Source organism: Dasypus novemcinctus, chromosome 15 (genome assembly GCF_030445035.2).
Source record: "Dasypus novemcinctus isolate mDasNov1 chromosome 15, mDasNov1.1.hap2, whole genome shotgun sequence".
Classification (NCBI taxonomy): Eukaryota; Metazoa; Chordata; class Mammalia; order Cingulata; family Dasypodidae; genus Dasypus; species Dasypus novemcinctus.
This window is the reverse complement of record NC_080687.1, coordinates 7,258,300-7,279,067: the sequence shown is the minus strand read 5'-3', so window position 1 is coordinate 7,279,067 and position 20,768 is coordinate 7,258,300. Positions and strand designations below refer to the sequence as shown.

At 40.5% G+C, this 20,768-nt stretch overlaps 1 protein-coding gene across 6 annotated transcripts in view; it reads left to right on the top strand.

Annotated features, from left to right (window-relative positions):
• The window catches only part of FRY (FRY microtubule binding protein), a 443,412-nt gene that overhangs the window by 312,642 nt on the left and 110,002 nt on the right, over nt 1-20,768 (top strand). For all 6 annotated transcript variants that reach the window (XM_071208166.1, XM_058276985.2, XM_012519809.4 and 3 more), the window contains 7 exons: nt 10,138-10,396; nt 11,671-11,853; nt 13,697-13,783; nt 16,238-16,497; nt 16,893-17,082; nt 17,713-17,837; nt 19,893-19,950. In XM_071208166.1, the coding sequence (XP_071064267.1) occupies nt 10,138-10,396; nt 11,671-11,853; nt 13,697-13,783; nt 16,238-16,497; nt 16,893-17,082; nt 17,713-17,837; nt 19,893-19,950 (1,162 nt within the window). The remainder of the gene's footprint in view (nt 1-10,137; nt 10,397-11,670; nt 11,854-13,696; nt 13,784-16,237; nt 16,498-16,892; nt 17,083-17,712; nt 17,838-19,892; nt 19,951-20,768) is intronic.

Here is a 20,768-nt window from a genome sequence, read left to right as displayed (position 1 = left end):
GAAAATGAGCAGCCACCATGTGAGAGTTTTGAAGAAGCAGAATAATAGGAAACTGGCTTTGGAATCATCTGGAAATCCTGAACACTGCATCCCTTCTTTGCCATTTTACTGCTATGTGATCTAGACAAAATATTTAAACACACTCACCCATCCCCAGCCTATCTTTTTTCCTTGGTAAAATTGGAATATTTCTGCCTACCTCAGAGGACTTTGGGGAAGACTAAATGGGATAAGGGATTTGCACTCTGTGGTTATCAGAGGGAAAATGTGACAGCAAAGAAAAGAGAGTTATCACAATGAAGTGTGGGAAACTTTACTCTTCTCAATAAAGTTCCACTTGGTGATTAAATATACTAAGGCCTTTGATATACTAAGATTTTACGTTTTGTGTAAATTCTGGTAAAATCTCTAATGCTATTTTGCTGTAATTCCGGGTGGAGGCTCTCCTCTGGGACCACCTTAACAGCCTAATCCAGTGATGCCTGCTTCTTCGGACCATGATGCCAGGCGCATCAGGAAGGAATTCTGTCAGACGTGGCTGGAATGTGGATGCTGTTTACAGTGGGCAGTGTTTATTATCATGTACATTCTTACAGAGCTGAAAGCACTGTGTGCTGTTTTTATTAGGGGAAAGAACAAATAAATCTTGAGAGTTCAAGTCTTAGGGAAGAAATTAAGAAGATGACTGGAATTGTTTGGGAAGCCTATGAAGAGGCCTTTTCATGTGCTTCAAAGGAACCCAGAGGCAGTTCTCCTCAGGGGAAAGATAACTGGAGTTCACGACCCGCGCACTGGGTACTATTAACTATGAGAAAATGAGCTCCTTCAGATCTCCTTGTGGGGGGCAGGCGACAAAAGTGAAGTAATTCAATAGCAACGAATGTGGTTTTCAAGTGCCACACAAGAGGTCTGTGGTCACCTTATGTCCCCACGGTCCAACTGCTTTTGCTTTAAGCTGCCTCTTGAAACAGTATATGATCTTGTCAGACTTTTTATTTCAGACATTTCACAGTCACCCCATGGTACTTTTTTACTGGAGAAAAACTTGGTTTTCTTCCTAACTGTCAAAATAAGGAATGTTCATGCAGGCTTCCCATCCCTCCCAGCTCAGTTCCAGAGTAAGGAGTTGGGCAGAAGTGTCCCTCAAAACTGCCCCTGTGCCCCCTTCCCAGGATTTCCAGTAATGTATAAATACTACAGACAATATAGACTTATGCTAGTATGTTTAGATTGGCAATGGTGTGTGGAATGCAGGTGGCAAAACCCTTCCTCCAAGCTACTAGATTTCTGAGTGTATCTGTGTTGGTCAGCTAGCCATAAAGGCTGAGTGGGAGGAATCTATCACGTAGGCTGTGCAGGCTGCACAGGCCTTCCTCAAGTCTTAGTAAGGCCCCTGGGAGCGCTTCTTGCCTGCCCTACCCAGAGTCTGCCTTTCCCCACTGTCTGGATCCCCCAGGGCTCCCGTGTACACAGGGGAGCTTCTTTCTTCCCTTGGCCACTGCCGTCTTTTTTCTTTCACTGCCCGTAGGTGCTCTCTACTCTATCCCTAAACCAAAGAACAGCTTCTTCCCCACAACGGCTGCAGGCTCCTGCCCTCTGTCACTTCCCGCAGCACCATATATAGCCTCACCTTTCAAAAACTTGGCTCCTATAATACCTACCTCATAGGGTATGAGAACTGAATTTAAAAAGAACAAAGTTGGAGGACTCTTTCTTCCCAACTTCAGAGCATATCATTTAGCTACAGTGTTAAAAACAAAAGAAAACAAAACACAGCATAGTACTGGCATAAAGATATACAGATTGACCAGTAGAATCAAATCAGGAGTTTGGCAATAACCCTCATATCTATGGTCAAGCAATTTTTGAAAAAGTGTCAAGCCCACCCGACTGGCTGACATTTCATTTCACACAGGTGAGTGAAATAGCATTCAACAAATGGTGCTGGGAAAACTGGGTATCCATATCTAAAAGAAAGAAAGAGGACCCCTATCTCATACCCTATACAAAAATTAACTCAAAATGCATCAAGGACCTAAATATAAAAACTACAACCATAAACCTCCTAGAAGAAAATGTAGGAAGATGCCTTCAAGATCTTGTGGTAGGCGGTAGTTTCTTAAAACTTACACCCAAAGTATGAGCAACAAAGGAAAAAATAGATAAATGGGACAGCTTCATAATTAAACACTTTTGTTCCTCCAAAGACTTTGTCAAAAAAGTGAAAAGGCAGCCTACTCAATCAATGGGAGGAAATATTTGGAGACTGCATGTCTGATAAGGGTTTGATATCTGTGTTATAAAAAGAGATCATACAACTCAACGATAAAAAGGCAAGCAACCCAGTTTAAAATGGCAAAATAGACATTTCTCCAAAGAGGAAATACAAATGGCCAAAAAGCATATGAAAAGATGCTCAACCTCACTAGCTATTAGGGAAATACTGCTCAAAACTACAATGGGATATCATTTCATGCCTTACAGAATAGCCATTATTAAAAAACAGAAAACTACAACTGCTGGAGAAGCTATGGAGAAATAGGAACACTCCTTCACTGCCTTCACTGTTGGTTTGTGGAAGATGGTTTGGCAGTGCCTCAGGAAGCTAAATACAGAACTGCCATATGATCCAGCAATCCTTCTAATAGGAATATATTAAGAAGAACTGAAAGCAAGGACATGAACAGTTATTTGCACACCAGTGTTCATAGAGGCATTATTAACAGCTGCTAAAACATGGAGACAACCTAAGTGCCCTTCAACTGATCAATGAATAAACAAAATATAGTATGCACTTACTATGGTATATTATTCATCTGTAAGAAGAAATGAACTTGGGATGCATATGACAAAAGGAATGAACCTTGAGGACATTATGTTGAGTGAAATAGGGCAGACCCAAAAGGGCAACTATTGTATGGTCTCAATGATAAGAACTAAATACCATGAGTAAACTTACAGAATTGAGTAGGAGAGAGAATGTGGCTTGAGAAGGGGAACTGATGCTGAATGTATGTAGAATGTTTAATAAGGTCAGTTGTAAATATGTGGTAGTGGATGGAGTTGAGGGTAGCACATAATGAGGAGGACAACAAACTGCTGATTTATAAATGTGATTGTGGCTGAAAGGGGTAGTCTATGTTAATTGAAAGACAGCTAGCGGGTAATCTAGGGATGGTATAATATAGTGAGTTTGGTGGTAGATGAGGGTTGTGGGTAATAATGTAAATACAAGGATATTCTTCTACTACAAGGTGCTAACAATATGGGAAAAAAACAACTAATGTAACTTATAGACTGTAGTTAATAGTAATATTATAATATTTTTGTAGCAAAGGTAAAGAAGGTACTATATCAATGCCAAAGGTCAAAGTGTTATAAGATGTGAACATGATTAAGCATTTTTCCCTTCATTTTCTTCATTAACAAGAAGACCTTGGTCATGTCATTTAACCAATCTGTGCTCATTTATGTATCTTTTGAGTACTGGAGAAACAATTGAGTATGTTTTTAGGATTAAATGAGATAAATGTGCCTGAGCAGAATTTTTAGAGTAATGCTTCCATCTTTTGTTAAGCTGCCTTTTGTCTGTTATTTTATTTTTTTTTAGTTGAACTAGAGTTTACTTTTAATAAATAAATTAAATCCAGCAGTTACTGGGTATGGTACCCAGCACACAGTGTGCTCTTCGCAAATATCAGTGGTTTGTTTTAGGTATGTTTGCATTTGAAAAAATGTACCATCTTATACAAAATATTTTCATATACATTATGTTAGGTAATCTGGGCATATATTCGTCCCTATTTTTCAGACAAAGAGATAAAACTTCAGAAGGATAAAGTCAGTTGCCCAAATTTATAGAATTTTACTGAAGCCAAATGGAAATGATAAATGTCATTGATTTTGTGCAAAACAATAGTTAGCACATTTTAGGCACTGTTCCCTTATAATTTGTGGAAATTCCTGAGGTAACACAAATACTATTCCATGAATGTCCGTGATATCTGGAAAATATTTAATGTTTGTCCTGTATTCCCCTTTTGGTATTCACCTGCATAGTGATAGGCAGTTAATTGTTTTGAGTAGTCTAGTGAGATCCATGGTCTCAATTGCATGCATTGCTTAATAACCCATTTAATCTTATTTCTTTATTTTCAACTGATGTTTGCTTAAAGCACTGCAGATATGTGGAAGCTCATTCTTTAATGCCTTCTGAGAAGAAATTATCACCACTTGTGGTGAATTATGCCAGTTGTCAAGAGTCTAACTTGTCAGCAGGTTCATCCTTTTGGAAACCCTTGTCTCCTGGGCTTCCCTTGAGCAGTTTCTTCCTACGCTGAAGTCAAGGGGCAGAGGTTCCACAACTCTTCCTAATAACTTTTTGCTATCATACCATCTTTAGAAGAGGCTGTTTCTCCTCATTGATCTTTTTGTTTAGATATGGCTTGTGAATTTGAAATCACCCTTTTCATTCATGCTCCTCTTTACAAAAAAAAATATTAAAATCTATTCTGCTGAGTTAAGCTGATTCTGACACTCAGTTTTACCAAAGTGTTTCCCATTAAGTGTCCTTTGTCCACATGGACCAACCAGTAAGGTGGCTTTGTTCAAGTTCTATTTTTTCCCCATTTTGTAATATGTCCTTACTTATTCGGTAACGAACTTGTACAAGCCACTTATGCCCTGTGACCTCCCCATGTGGTCATTTCACATCATCCCACACAGGGCTTCCACAGCTGTTTCCACCAGTACCTGGTGCCTGGCAGAACACAGCAGCGTGTTTGCTTGCTGAGTGAGCGATTATAACCACACAGGCTTACTCAGTGCTCCCCGTGCCAGCTGCCTGGAAGGGGCATATTGTTTTCTTTGGGTATGTTGTAATGCCTTGTCACTGTGGAGGCTTTTTAAGCCCCCTCGATGAAGATCATTCATGCATAACCATGTATCCTGTGAGCCTGCTTCAGGCTCCTGAGAACCAGATCAACTTCTTAGAAGTGTTTTTTTGCCTGGGTCCCCTGTAGTCAGGCTACTTTACTTTATGAGTTGCTTTCTCTTAAAGACTCAGTTCTCTTTCATTTGCTGCCACCAAACTCCTCTCTTGCAGCAGATTTTTACATTGTAATTTCATCTGTTTATTTGTCATTCAAGAGAGCCCATCCTCTCATTTTCTGATTTGGAGGTGTGGAGAATGTTGGGGAATTGCCTTGTCTTCAACCTCAGTCCGTGGCTTGCTAGACAAGGAGACAGCGGAGGACTTACAAATATGCTGCCAACACTGCTCTGCCTTCCTGCAGTCCTCAACGCTCAGAAAGACCCTACATCTTGCTCATTTAATTCTGAGTCTTCTCTTCTGTTCTATTTACCTGTTATTTTCCTGTTTCCTAAAATATTAATATTAAATCTCGTGTTTCACAAGATGATCTGTGATCATCTAGTTAAGATTTAAGAAGACTAAAAATGATGAAGTTTGGGTGAAAAAATTGGCAAATACATTTAATAGGCATCTTTCTAGTCCTATTCTAATAAACACACACAGGGAGGGACTCTTTCCCTTCTCACAGCTTCCTCCTTTTTCCCCCTCATCTGCTGCCATGCAGACGTGCCTTGATGGGTCTCAGTTCCATTGTGCTTCGGGCCTCTTTTTCTCTGCAAACATTCCAGTTTACCAGCTGGGGCTTCTGTTCCTGAAGCTCCTTCCTCTTCCTGATCCTGTAAGTCTCTTCAGGTACCAGGAATACTTTTGAGCCTTTCCACTGCTCAAGCATGTGAACACTGTCACTTAAAGGGGAGTAGCTGCCCAGAATACAGGGGCTGGGGCTGTCCTGGGGCTACCATAGTCCTTGAGATGGTCCTGTGTGGTAGGCTTAAAGTTAAAACATTTTATTCTGGGAAGCAGATTTGGCTCAACTGATAGAGCGTCCACCTTCCACATGGGAGGTCCAGGGTTCAAACCCAGGGCCTCCTGACCCATGTGGTAAGCTGGCCCATGCACAGTGCTGATGCATGCAAGGAGTTAGTTCCGTGCCATGCAGGGGTGTCCCCCATGTAGGGGAGCCCCACATGCAAGGAGTGCACTCCATAAGGAGAGCTGCCCCGCACAAAAAAAAGCACAATATTCAGGATTGTTATGCCCGGCCGTGGCGCCACACACATGGAGAGCTGGCGCAGCAAGGTGACACAACAAAAAGAGATACATATTCCCAATGCCACTGACAAGAATCCAAGTGGACACAGAAGAACACACACGGCGAATGGACAGAGAGAGCAGACAATTGGGGGGGGCAGGGAGAGGGGAAAAAAACATTCTATTTTGATGACTGATTCAATCTCGTTACCTTTCCCTTCCCACCCCCACCCCCCAGCATGGGACATGACTCCCAGGGATGAGCCTCTCTGACACTGAGGGATTATTACCAAGTGCCAACTGTGCACCTGGAAAAAGACCTTGACCCAAAGGGGGAAAGGGTAAACACAAATGAGTTTTTATAGCTAACAGATTTCAAAGTGAGTCAGGGGTTCATTACCGAGGTTATGCTTTAAACATATCTTGCAGGATCTCATTGACTACCACAGTAAATATTGCCTCAAATACTGCTTCTGAGGGTTCTAGAGACATCCAGACACTATAGGCAGGGCAAATAGCTCAGGAGTTTGGTGCCCTGGCAATGGGCCCTACTTTGGAATTTATGCTCCCTGGTGTGACAGAGTTGAACTCATTTGTGGTTTTGCCTACAAATCGCTCTTCTGCACTTTCTATTTGAACCTGTAGTTAGTACTAGACTTGATAGATGTATGTCCAAGAGACTTAAATCTTTGGTCTTTCCGTGTGCCAGTTGGGCCCTGAATCTCAACAGAGTTGCAGCACCTATTCTCCAGTTCATTGCACTCACCCAGGACAGCTAACGAGGGGTTGAAGATGGATAACTACCATCCTAAGGAAAAAAAGAGAGTCCGCAACTCCAGTCCCCTGCCCCATGGTATCTAAGCCCCCTCTCAATTAGAGGCAGAGTGGGCATCACCATCCCAGAATCCTCAGGATTGGGGAATGAATGATGGACTAGAGTAGACTTACTGTTATTCTACTATAGACTTATTGTTATTCTAACAATGGAAGAACTTTTATCATTGATGTGGAGGCAGTGGCCACCGGAGGTTCTGAGGGGAGGGAGAAAGAAAAACAGATGTAATATGGGAGCATTTGGGGGACATTGGAATTGTCCTGAATGGTGTTGCAGTTGTGAATACAGGCTGTTATGTATTTTGTCATAACCTGCAAAACTGCAGGGCAGAGTGTGAACTATAATCCACGCTTAGTGACAATGCTCCAGTATGTGTTCAATTGTAACAAATGTAGCACACTAATGAAGGATGTTATTAATGTGGGAAAATGTGGGAGGGGTAGGAGTGGGACATATGGGAATCCCCTATATTTCCATGTAACATTTATGTAATCTAAAGTTTTTTTTTAATTTTTTTAAGTATTAAAAAAAAAACAAAAACAGATTCTAGTTTGCAAATTGTGCCTGAGAGCAAAGTTAGATGAAGAGTAGAATTAATGTCATTTGGAAAGCTGAAAGTCTTGGCCCTTACTTAAAAGCTTCATCTAAATAGACCATGGTATGGCTTTTATTCTTGCCTCTAAACATAGATGCTTGCCTAGTTTCATGACCAATATTATCATCTGTTAACCTTTATGTGTGCCTGTGGTTCCTGTTTATTATATTTCTACCTGTCCTAAAAAGGTGGTGTGATACCTATGAACTTATTTTCTAAAACATTCAAGACCATAGACAGTCTAAATGTAATAAACAGGTATAACAAACCTAAGATGGAAAAATAATTCAAGTGCCTTGCATACACTAGTGTTTTCACACGATGGACTGCAGAGATAACTCAAGGCTCCTTGTGGAGTACAAGGTTGTTTCCTCTGCAAATGAATGGGCTTCAGGCCCTTTACCCCAGCTTCTACCAGGGTAGCGCAGATCTTACGTATTATACCTTGGATTTTTTTGAGGAAAAAAAACCTGGATCTGCTGCTAATAGAAATAAAAAGAAAGTGTGAAAGCTCCTGCCTTCAACAATCCTTAATTGGAAGCTGAGTTTAAAGGCCTCTAGGTTTTCTTTCAACAACTCTGATCTTTTTAAGCATTATAAACTTAATTGGGTAAGTGTTCCCTGAAGAATTGCTCAGATCTTCCTTTTCAGCATCTTTGTAGAATTTTACTTCCTTTTAAGACAGGAGATATATCTTCCCTGACTTGGTGTAAAATCTGCTTATTAAAGTGCTTTTTGCCTAGTTCATATTGTCAGGCTTGGACCAATTAGTGTGCATTATGGTTTAGAGGGGGGGGAAAGGCACTTGCTTATTGACCTTTTGAAATACTATCAGTTCAATAATGTATAATTGGGCAACTTGTACCAGACTTGCTCTATGGAGAAAACTTTGGATTAAGAATTAGAAGTCCTGCATTGAAGCCCTGGCTCTCCCCCTGACAGACTGTGTGGCTTTGGGCCATAATTGCCTCTTGTTAGGAATTATATCTGCCCAGTTTGTGGGACTCAGTCACGTTCTTCTCTGTCCCCGGGTCCCTCCAGGCCATGAGTCCTGGTAATTCTATCTTCTCAAGACCTTGCAGCCATCTCTTCCTTCCCTTCCTACACCTCTGCTGTGGACAGGCCCTCCACTGGATGCCTAAGTTACTGCAGTGACCTCCTAGCTGGTCTCTCTGAGGCATTCTCCAGACTCCTGCCTGAGTCTTTCCCAGTCTTTCCCAGGTGTAACTATAAATTCATTTCTTCCCTATCACTTTCAGGATAAAGTTCATTTGCTGAGTGCTTTCTCCATACACGCCGTGGTGCTAAACGAAGTGCGGCACATCTTAATGAACCTCACATCAGGTCTCTGAGATGCAGTTTTCATTTCAAGTAAGGGGTCTGGGCTTAGATTCAGTAACTTGTCTGAGGTCATGTAGGTGATAAATGACAGAGACTAGACATGGACTAGACCCGGGGAGCACATGGTCTTCACTGCTTTCATGCTTCCCTGGGTGTCCACGAGCCTTGCAGCTGCCCTTCCTTCCTCTCTGGCACTGTCTGACATTTTGCTCTTACAAGCACCCTACCCAGCAGACCCTCCAGCCACAGTGAACTCCGTATCCTAAGTACTGGATACAGAAGGTGACAAGGCCTGAATCTTAGGAGGATCACATAAAATATTCACTAAATGAATCAAAGAATCAACACGAAAGCATGTTGTTTCCTTGAATGCGCCATACCAATGTTGAGATTTAATATGATTTTGACATTCTAGGCTTAACCCCAAAGAAATGAAATTCAGGGTTTCTCAGCCATGGCACTGTCAACATTTGGGGCCAGATAGTTCTTTGTTGTGGGGAGCCATCCTGTGCATTTTAGGATGTTTAACAGAAGGCTTGCTCTCTACCTGCTAGATGCCAGTAGCCCACCCACGTTGTGACAACCAAAATGTCTCCAGACTTTGCCAAATATCCTTGGCGTGGGGCGGGGAGATGGAGAGGAAGGGGTAGAGGAAAACCAGTTGAGGACCACCAGGCTGCCTCTCATTGCTCATTTCTGCAGAACTTCTGAATGAATCCTGTAGCTTCCCCACTATTCAGGTTTTTCATTCTTAAAATAGTAAGGTTTGATACTAATTTCTTCTGTAGTGAATCATGTATTAGAAAGTATTCATATATAGCTAAATGCAGCATGGTATCCTGGATTGCATTCCGAAACAGGATAAAGGACATTCTTTAGGGGAACACTGGCAAAATCTGAATAAAGTCTGTAGTTGAGTTACTAGTGTTGGACCTGCGTTAATTCCTTGGTTTTGACATACCACAGTTATGTAAGGTGTTACCATTAGAGGAAGTTGGGTCAAGGGGATACAGTAATTCCCAGCACTACCTTTGCAGTAATACAGTAAATCTAATACTAAAAGCTTTTTTCAAGTACTCATATAAACATTTACTGAGCAGGAAAAGGGAGACCCATTTTTCAGAAACAAGTAAAAACAGATCTAAATATTTTCTTTCTTGGTCCCATTTGAGTTAAAAAACTGTGGGCTGGATTAAAAACTAATAAAATAAATGCTATTATTTTGTTTCGGTCTTTTCACAGGCTGTCCATTCATATGGATGATGAGCTGCGACATATTGCACAAAATTCTCTTCAGGGATTACTTGTTGACTTTTCAGACTGGAGGGAAGATGTGCTGTTTGGCTTCACCAACTTCCTGCTCCGAGAAGTGAATGACATGCATCACACGCTCCTGGATTCGTCCCTGAAGCTGCTGCTCCAGCTGCTCACCCAGTGGAAACTGGTCACCCAAACTCAAGGAAAAGGCTTCGAGCAAGCCCACAAAATCAGAAATGCAGAGGTGCTTTTCACTCTTTCCCCACCAAGTTAAGCCCTTTTGTGTAGACTGCATGTAAATGACTTGCAGCCTGGAGAACTTTTGGGTCTGACTTATGGCCATCTAGGAGGTTTGTAGCTGCTGGTAGCCTTACTTCTTCCAACTGCATCAGTAATGGCCAAGAAATGCAGATTAGGTTTGTTTACATTTACAAGGCCCTTTAGGGAGCAGACTTTTCTTCCAGAGAATTATGTTTATGTATCTGTTCATAAGAGTAAATGACTCTAGGCTGTGAAGATGGAGCTAGAGATGGATATGGATATATGGAAGTTAGCTGCCCACTAGTTTTTCCCTAGTCAGCAATATATCTGTTGCTTTGCCTAGTAAGGACAGTGGAGGAAATGCAGCTTTGCTTCTTTGTACTTTCATATCTTAGTCTTGAATATAGAAATGAATGATGCTTCTGGATAACCTTTTGGAGGACAGGTTGTGGGCAGAGTGTTGTCTGAGGAGAATCCAGAGCAGTGATGACTCAACATTGGCAATGAACAGATAGAGAAAGAGATCTGGCCAGAGAAGGGTGTAACTCAGGGTTGAGGGACGTGGAGGGCCAGGCAGCAGACCAGTGTTTGGGAAACAGTGAGCATCCTGGAAGGGCTAAGTTCAGAGATGACATTAAAGTCCCTCTTCTTTCTTGGCATCCTATGTATACCAAATTGGGACAGGTAGAGAAGCAATAATAAATATGCTTTCGAAGGGAAAACTGAAATTAAGGAGGAAGCTGCTTTATTGTCTGCCTTCTGTTTAGTTTTAGACATACTTGTTTGCACTTTTAGAATCCATCTTATAAATGTTCAAAACCTAGATTAGCATCTAACACACAATTAAATCAGAATAGAAAAGGAATGTTTGAAAATTTGACTTAATAATATCAAAAAATCTCTAGGTAATCTAAGGAAAAACAAAGTAGGCCACTTGGTACATACAGTGTAACCTCAAATGTTATGGGGTAGAAGTAGTTTCCTCTTTATTATCTTTGATATTAATAGCCTTTAAGAAGTTATTTCTTTCAGAGTTAACAGATGGTTAATGGCAACCCAAAGCAACAATTGATCTGAGAAAGAAAAAGGGATCTGCGGCATTTCATGCATAATCATGAATCTTAAGCCACTGTGCCTGACTTTAATATATCCAATGGTCAAACTGGTCAATTATATTGAAAGACACAACGTAGAAGAGTATTTTCTTCTCTGTCCATTGTGATGGTTCTGAAATACCATTTTCTGCTTCCATGGCAGCTCATTGCTAATGGACCCAGCCCCCGAGCGCCGTCGGAGCGTGGGCCTCACTGCAGCGTGCTGCACGCAGTAGAAGGCTTCGCTCTCGTCCTGCTCTGCAGTTTTCAGGTTGCCACTCGCAAGCTGTCTGTCTTAATACTCAAGGAAATTCGAGCTTTATTTCTTGCCCTGGGTCAGCCTGAGGTATGAATCTTCCTTCAGAATTTTCTGATTCATCTCTTCTTTCAGCAATTTTGAAGTTTAAATGAAAACTACCAATTGTGCATTTCTATTTTCTGTATACTTTTACATCACACACAGTGTCAACAAATAATTTTTATTCACAGTTGTGTTTTTAAATTATGTAGTACCACTCCTAATGTACTAGAGCTAAGTCATATATCCTGAGACCAGTAAAGAAACATTTCCTGGTTCCCTAAGAGATGATGCTCTGTTGAAGAAGTGAAGAAGTTTAATTCAGGCTATCAGTAATTTTTCTTCATGGTGTTCCACATACATCTAATTAAGATATGATTACATTTATATTAGAAGATAAACTTGAAAAGACAATGCATCTCATTTAAAATGATCAAGGCAGCAAACATCCTGACTAGGGAAAGTTGTTTAATCTCAATGATGATAGTAAAATGGCATCATAAAGAAACAGGTCCCCTTGAGATGGGATAAGCAGCCAGTTATTAAGCACCTTCGACCCCTGCTGACCTCAGGTACTGTCAGGGGTTGTGCGCCTCATTCAGGTATTTAGCTCTTTACCTGCAGCCACAGAAGGTCGAATCCTGTGCATGGTTGGATGACAGAAGGATCATTTCTCCCTGTCACCTCCTTCCTTAGGAAAATGCTACTTCCATTTTCTTGTATTAATTAACTGGTCTTGGATTCATAGTTCTCGTCTTGACAAAATATTTTCAGGCTTATCACAGTCTTTCCTGTTCACCTGCCTTCTGATAACATTCCAGGACCACATCCCTGGCATCCATTACTAGATGTCTAAGACATGCTGGTTTGGGATAAACTTCCAATAGGTCTCTAATTTGGAGAATAACAATAATAGCAATTAACATAGACGTGTGAGGCCCTGAGCTGAGTGCTTTACACATATTCTCTCATTTGATCCTCACAATCACACAGAAATGAGTATTGTGATTTTTCCCAGTGTAAAGATACTGAGATTGAGTTTTGGAGCCATTCAGTGCCTGGTTTAAAATCAACATCTAGCGGATGTTTGACAGAGCTAGAATTCAAACCCCAGATCTGTATGCCTCGAAAACCCCATATTCTTTACTGCTATTCCACCAGATTGTGTCAAGGATATTTCTTGTATGTTGTCTTCTTTGACCAGCCATAGCTTTTTTTAAAAAAAAAAAAAAACTTTCTCATTTATCCATGAATATGCATATCCCAAGGCATTTCCACTCCTATAAGACTTCCAAGTAAACAACTTTGCATTTCCTTCTTTTGCTGTAATAAAGGATGGCAAGCATATAATATTCATATCCATATGCACTATTCATGTAGAAGAATTTCCTGTGATACCCTATCTTGTGACCTTTTATAATGTGTTTGTTTTATCAAATAGCTGTATACAACATAGCTACCACAATTTCCAGTGTAATGTTATTTGGTACTAAAATTCACTTCCAGTCAACAATTTTCATAGCCTGATAGAGCACTTTCTTATAGGAGTTCTGTTCCTTAAAATTAATGACAACTTGAACACTTCAGCGAATAATGTACAGTATTGTTATTTAGATTCTCTTGTACACATGCAAGTCATTGAAATTCAAGTCATGTCTTTTCAGTGCAGTGTGAAATTGGAGCTATGTTTATCTTCCCCTGAAACTTGAAAGGCTAAGCACAGAATCACAGGGAGTTTTACCCACTGCCTTTCACCCATCTCGGCACTCTCTTTTCTGTGAGAAAAACCTTATCACTCTTGCAAGCTGTTCTGCTTCATGAATTGGACTGGCGGTGGGCGTGGGGGAAGCATTCATTTGCCCATGGTGAATAATTGCAGTCGTTTGTGCAGGACGATGACAGGCCAATGATTGATGTCATGGATCAGCTAAGTCCTTCCATCCTCGAAAGTTTCATTCATGTAGCAGTTTCGGATTCAGTAAGTACACTTTTTTTTTTTCTTAGTAAGTACACCTTTGATCCTGATTGCTAATAATTCTTAAATACATGCTCTGGACCTATCTTTAAAAGAGAAACAGAAATGAGGTAGAAGAATTCTTGAGTCTTATGTAATATTAATCACCTGACACAAAGGTACTAGGAAAACAAAGCTAGCTTTTCAAGTGCTACCCAGAAGATACTCAGATAAATTCCAAACAAAAGTTGAACCTTAGGATTATTGATAGTATCTTAAGAATGCAATTTCAAAAGGAATTGCTCAGGATTCTTCAAGGAAATTAATTCACTTTATTGATTGTACTTACTCCGTGTGCAGCATATTTATGTGGCGTTTTACAGTTTAAACAGTGCCTTCAGGTTTATTATCTCATTTGACCCTTGCCGTTGTTGAAACTCAAAAATTGTTGAGTGGCAGGGCTACCATCTTAATGTAAGAAAGCATCCAAGTCTGGACTTGAACCTGTTGGGATCTGAATCTAGAAGAGCTTTATCTGCTGTACAAATGCATTCTTCCTTTTAAAGAACTTATTGGCAGCTTTCATCCTGAATAAGCAGCAGGGAAATTGGAACTGATTTTAAGAATCTGATTTTTCATAAACTAAAGTACAGTAAAGGAAGCTGGATTAATTTCAGCCAAGTGGTTGGAGAGGCAGGGGAGATTGGGGAGTGTTTGCAGATGTTGCTCACGCCCCATACAGAGCCTTGTCAAATAGCTGTCAGTGAACACAAAGCCCTGAGCTCTGTTGGCCTTCTCTAATTGGGATTGTACACAGATCCCTGTTTTTAGCAGCCCCATTTTTCCTTATCGTAGTAATAATAATTTCTAAAACTACCAGCCAGGCACTGCAGACCTTGATATTGAAGATATCCTTTTAAAAATTCAAATCGTTTGTACATGGAGTGGTCAATTTTAAGTCCATGTCTCGCACACTTCCAGATAGTGCCATTCTGATTTGTACATGTCATTTTGTTTGGGGTTTATCAGGATCAAAATAGTGAGCCAGGGGTAACTAAATCTCAGATACTGCTCTTAGGAAGATGCACAAAAATGGGAGAAGAGGACCTGCTCTGTGCTAGGCATTTTCATATCCTTTTACTTAAATCTTAGGTGAGATCTGCATTATAATTCCCAAGTCATTAATTAAGGAGGCAGAGACTCTGAGATGTTCAGTAATTTTCCAAGTTTTGCCAACAGTTTTGAGCTGCTCCTGTTTTAGAATCAAATACTTTGGCTAAGAAACTCAAGCTCTGCCCAGTAAAGTCTGTTAACTATTGAGGCGACTAACTGTAGCAGTCTTACCCATGAGGACTCACAAAACCAACAGATAAAATGGCTTGCTTTAAATGCCCAACAAATGTGGGAAACGGACTTGGCCCAGTGTTTAGGGCGTCTGTCTACCACATGGGAGGTCCACAGTTCAAACCCCGGGCCTCCCTAACCCGTGTGGAGCTGGCCCATGCGCAGTGCTGATGGGCAGAAGGAGTGCCCTGCCACGCAGGGGTGTCCCCCGCGTAGGGGAGCCCCACGCGCAAGGAGTGCGCCCCCTAAGGAGAGCCACCCAGCGCGAAAAAAAGTGCACCTGCCCAGGAATGGCGCCGCCTACACTTCCCGTGCCGCTGATGACAACAGAAGCGGACAAAGAAACAAGACGCAGCAAATAGACACAGAGAACAGACAACCAGGGGAAGGGGGGGAATTAAATAAATAAATAAATCTTTTAAAAAAAATAAAATAAAATAAATGCCCAACAAATGTAAAGGAGATTTCCTCTCCTCGCACACAAATTGGATTATTTGAAAATTGGTCTCCCTTAAACTTTGAAATTCTGGACCTAAAAGATAATGAAAAAAAGAACTTATTTGATATATATATATGTGTGTGTATATACACATACACACACACTTTTTATCTTTCAAGAGAGTTGGGCATATATTATTAATAAGGTGCCGCCTCAAAAGCATCAGCAGAACACTCTGCATAAAAGGAATTGCACTTTTAGCATCTCCTAAGTGAAAGAAAATATTTCAGTCTAAGTAAAGATAAAGAAGATCACAGCTAAACTATATTATTTACAGGAATAAAAACACTTTGGTGATTCTTGTAGATCACTAACTTTTCAGAATTTTAGAATGGTAAATTCATGGTTGAGTTTAAATTAATTAAGGCCATATGTTTATTCAACAAATATTTAGGGAACACCTTCTGTGCTCTGGTGCACAGGGCTGTGTGACATCTAAAACAGTACCAAATATGAGCCCTGACCTTAAGCTTTGCCCCAAGGCTGCTTACGGTCTAGCATAGGAGGCCCTGCTGTGGGCAGACCAAGGCCGCAGGGAGTGTGCAGCTCAGGTGGTTCAGTTTCAAAGCCCACCCGCTGCGGAGGTGCTTGACATTCGGGCTCTGACTGGCTGCTGTGTCCTGCACCTGCTGCAGGCAACGCTACCGCTGACACACAACGTGGACCTGCAGTGGCTGGTGGAATGGAATGCTGTCCTGGTCAACAGCCACTATGATGTGAAGAGCCCATCCCACGTGTGGATATTCGCACAGTCTGTCAAAGACCCTTGGGTCCTCTGCCTCTTCAGCTTCCTGCGGCAGGAGAACTTGCCCAAGCTCTGCGCCACGGCCCTCGGCTACGCCTGGCCCTACGCCTTCACTCGGCTGCAGTCTATCATGCCTCTGGTAGATCCAAAGTAAGGGCCCCGTGGTTTTGTCTTCTGCATTGCTTGTTTTACCATTTGTCCTCTTTGTAACTGTGTTTAAGAGTTTGGGTTATTATGATCCTCTCTCATTTCTGAACTTCCTAATGTAGAATTCTTCACCTTGAGTAAAAACAGATTGAAAGCCCTTGTCCAGAGCTAGTTAACATTTTTTTCTTAATTATCCTTATAGCAATCTGTATTCAGAATCTCAAACCCTTACTGGTGAAAGGAACCTTAAGGTTCTTCTGTTCTGCTTCCCATCCAGTGCAGAATTGCCCTGTACAATGTCCTGGACAGACAGCTCTTCAACTTTATTTGGGCTCTTCCCAGTAACCTGATAAATCAGGAACTTAGTTTCAATCTTGTGTTTAACTCTGTGTTTCTAGCAGCCCAATCAATGCCAAGAAAACCAGCACAGCCAGCAGTGGAGACAACTATGTTACTTTATGGAGAAATTATCTTATTCTTTGTTTTGGAGTTGCAAAGCCCAGTATTATGAGCCCAGGACATTTACGAGCTTCCACACCCGAAATAATGGCGACCACACCTGATGGTACAGTGAGCTACGATAACAAGGTGACATGACATGCTTCAGAAGAATTATTCTGTAAGGTTTTTTTTAGCTTGTTTGTCTAGAGTTCACAGTACAAACTGCACTGTGCCTGCCATCTGGACTGTGTGGGATCAGATTTTCATCCTGTACATTTCTAAGGTCCACTGAGAGTCAATGTGAATAATTTATTATTCCTTGCTGACAAGTGGGAAACTGAAGGATAAAGAGGAAGTTGAGCGGTTTGCCTAAGACTGTAGAATGGCTTGTATTTATTAGTGCCCTGAGGTTTGGTTTGTGTCCTACATACCACATTTCTCACCTTTCTTGCTTAGCTGTCACCTTTAAGCCATTCTTTGATTAAATTACCTTGCTAAAGATGTAGATTTAAATGGTTTAAAGAAAAAGAAGAATGTTAAAATAAAAATGTTCTTTAGCATTTGTCCCAGGTTGGAACTGAATTCATTGTGCTGTATTAAACTGGTGGGTTTCTTGGGGGGTTTTGTTTGTTTTCTTTATTTGTTTTTCCTGAAATGATGGCAGTGCTTTGGGATGTGGTTCAGTACTTTGAACCAGTTGTAATGGAATCATTGTTTGGTTAAAGGAACCACCAGTTACCATGTTACTCTTGTTCACTTTTTATCAACTCGTTTCAGGCCATTGGTACTCCGTCGGTGGGAGTTCTGCTAAAGCAGCTGGTGCCTTTGATGAGACTTGAGAGCATTGAGATCACAGAGTCCTTAGTTTTAGGATTTGGAAGAACAAATTCTCTTGTGTTCAGGTACAGTGGTCTTATTGAGTTGTTCTAAGTTCATGCCTGCTGCTGCTGCCTGCCACATAGGCTTTGCACAATTTCCCTTATGTAGTCCTTGCTTGGGAGGCTTGTAACCAGCATTCCTTACAACCGCTTCACGTTTAACTTTTAGTCATTGCAACTGATGAAAACCATTCAGGTTTTATCTCACTTACAGGCTTTGTTTTCAATAAGTATAAACGGAGAGAACTCAGTGTCAGTTCCCAGTTAGCCAGACTGTTTGGGGGCCGTAACAATCAAAATAATAGCAGTACCTGCTTATTGATAGCTTCAAGGATTGAGAATTACTAGAACTCTTCTTTCAGATGTGTTCAGTTATGTTGTCTGATCTTTCTAAGAGGCACTTTACCCGTCTTAACAGACCCGGTGTATCTGGCTTTCTTCATTCCTATTCATTTCAAATCTTCAATCAAATAACCAGGCCATCTGAGGCAGTGTCAGAGCCTTTTGAAAGTGTTAGTTCAAACTGCCTCTGATGACTTCAATTAAGCAACGAAAGCCTAGAAGGACAAGGAAAATCTTTAAGTCTTTCATGTAGGTAGGAAAGGGAAAGTTCCAGGACTTTGTGAGAAACCCTAAGTATTTCAAAAGTAATGAGCCATTAGATGTTTTAGAGGCAACTGGAAAGGAGCTGTTACATTATTCATGTATGGAGTCAGGTTTCATCCTTGAAAAATAATTTTGGGTTCTGTCTACTTGAGTGTCGTTAACCAGTGTTTTATTAGTTATGAGTTAACGAGCTAAGACAAAGAATCATGTAGAAATACCTCCGGAAGATAGCAATACCAATTCCCTGGAATTCCTTAACTTTCTTTCCCAAAGAACCTAAGGCTCTTTCGCATATCCTACTTTCTCAGTATTCTTAGAGGTAGTAAGATTATGGACCTGACTCCCTGTATAGTTCTGGGAAACATAATCTCCTGGGGTTTCCTCACCTGTAAAATTGGTCTAGTAAATAAAAAGAGACAAAATTGCTATAATATTTAAATCTAGCTCACAAATTTGTTGTGAGGACCCACTGTGAAAATGCTCATAGGGAGTATTCAGTAATGGTTCTTGTGGGTAGAGGAGACCATTACTATTATTCCCCTTCAATGAAGAAGACATGCCAGCACCTGATTTATATTAGAAATGAGGAGTAGAACCCAGGCCCTCTGTCTCAGTGCAGAATGCCATGGAGTTTACCTTTCTGTCCTTGGATTTTCCTGGAGGGCGGTGTCTAAGAGCTTGAAACATTTTATCAGAAAATAAAAGATTTTCACATACCTACACACTAGTCCAATGACTAGCTAGATCTCATAATTTTGTCTGATTAGACATAGCAGCCCAAACTAACAGAGATGGCTTATTGGATTAGCAAGTACACAGCTAAAAATCGGAGATAATGGGGACAGGTGAAGCATGTATATGTAATATAAGATATATATTAATTGCATTATTTTACTACCCAAGAGAAAAGATTTCAATGAGAACCTTGTAGCTACAATACTTGCCATAATTTTTATGTAACATATAGCTCAAATAAGACTTCATTTTAAAATCAACTGTAGTTTCCCAAGCACAGGTCCCAAAGATAGTGTCATAATAATTGCACCTGTCTCTTTTCCTGTAATTGGACTGAAATTTTCTCATGTGTAGAGATCCCATTTTATTTATCTTCAATTCCACAGCTTGTGGTAAAGTGTTTTGAATTTAGTAAGCACATGGTAAACAGTTTGTTTAATCATTCAGAGAGCTGTTTTTAGCATTAGAGGTCTCCAGAACTTTAAATCAAAAGCAAGCCAACAAATACTTATTGAACAGATATGACTTATATATGTGCCCTGAGATTGACACACCAAGTATAGGCCAGTACCTGACCTGTGGTTCACTGAGACACTGGGAAAAGGGGAAGCCAGGGGAGAGCTCCAAGTCAGAAGCAGAGTGAAAAAGTCAGGGGAGTTAGGAGTTGCTGGATTGTTTGGTGGCAACTTTGGTACAAGTAACAATGCATTTCAAATGCTGACCTTTTTCTTTCTGTAGAGAACTGGTAGAAGAACTCCATCCTCTGATGAAAGAAGCTCTAGAACGAAGACCAGAGGTAAGGTTTCGAATTTAATTAACACCTTGGTTTATTTAGACAATGGTGTGAATTTAAACCGAACCTGGTGGTTCCCCTAGGGAATACAGACATCCTAACATGCTTTTAACACTGAATCTTAATTTTGGGGGGTTAGTTTAATTATTATCCAGTATTTAGTGTATATTTAGTGTAATAATGGTTCCTATTTTAAAGGATTTTATGCCCTAAAAAGAGCAAAACAACTTAAATAGTCACATACATGATAATTTATTATATTCTTTTACAGGGGGATACAAATTGAGATTGAATTTTGGTTTTCAGTTTGTTTGCTTATCTTTTACGAGGAATTAGATGGCAAAGAATATTATTTGTCTCACCTGGAGCATGAAACTTTTCTCTCAACATTAACTTCCATGAAGTGAATTCTGGAAAGGATAAGCTTATAATGTGCTAGGATGAAAAAAATAAAAGAATAAGACTGAAAAAGAAGCTTCTTGTATAATAGATATGATACAAGAAATCCCAGAAATTTTGCAGTTTAAATGAAAATAAGCAGTGTTACCTCCATGACCAGATCTGGGCAGATTATTTGTGTCCCTTCTCTCTCTAATAGTTTCAGATACTTCAAGTCTTTCCTTGGACAGTGGGAACATCTGGGAAATGAGGCTTGTTAGTTCTCAACATTTCCATCTTATCAATATTTATTTCTCTTATACTCTGTAACAACAGGCATTTCCTCTAAGGATGAGGAAGAAAGAAAAATACATTGTCTTTATACTTAGAAAATTGAACATGACTACCTTCTGCCTTTCTGGAATACATTTTTCTAAAGCAAA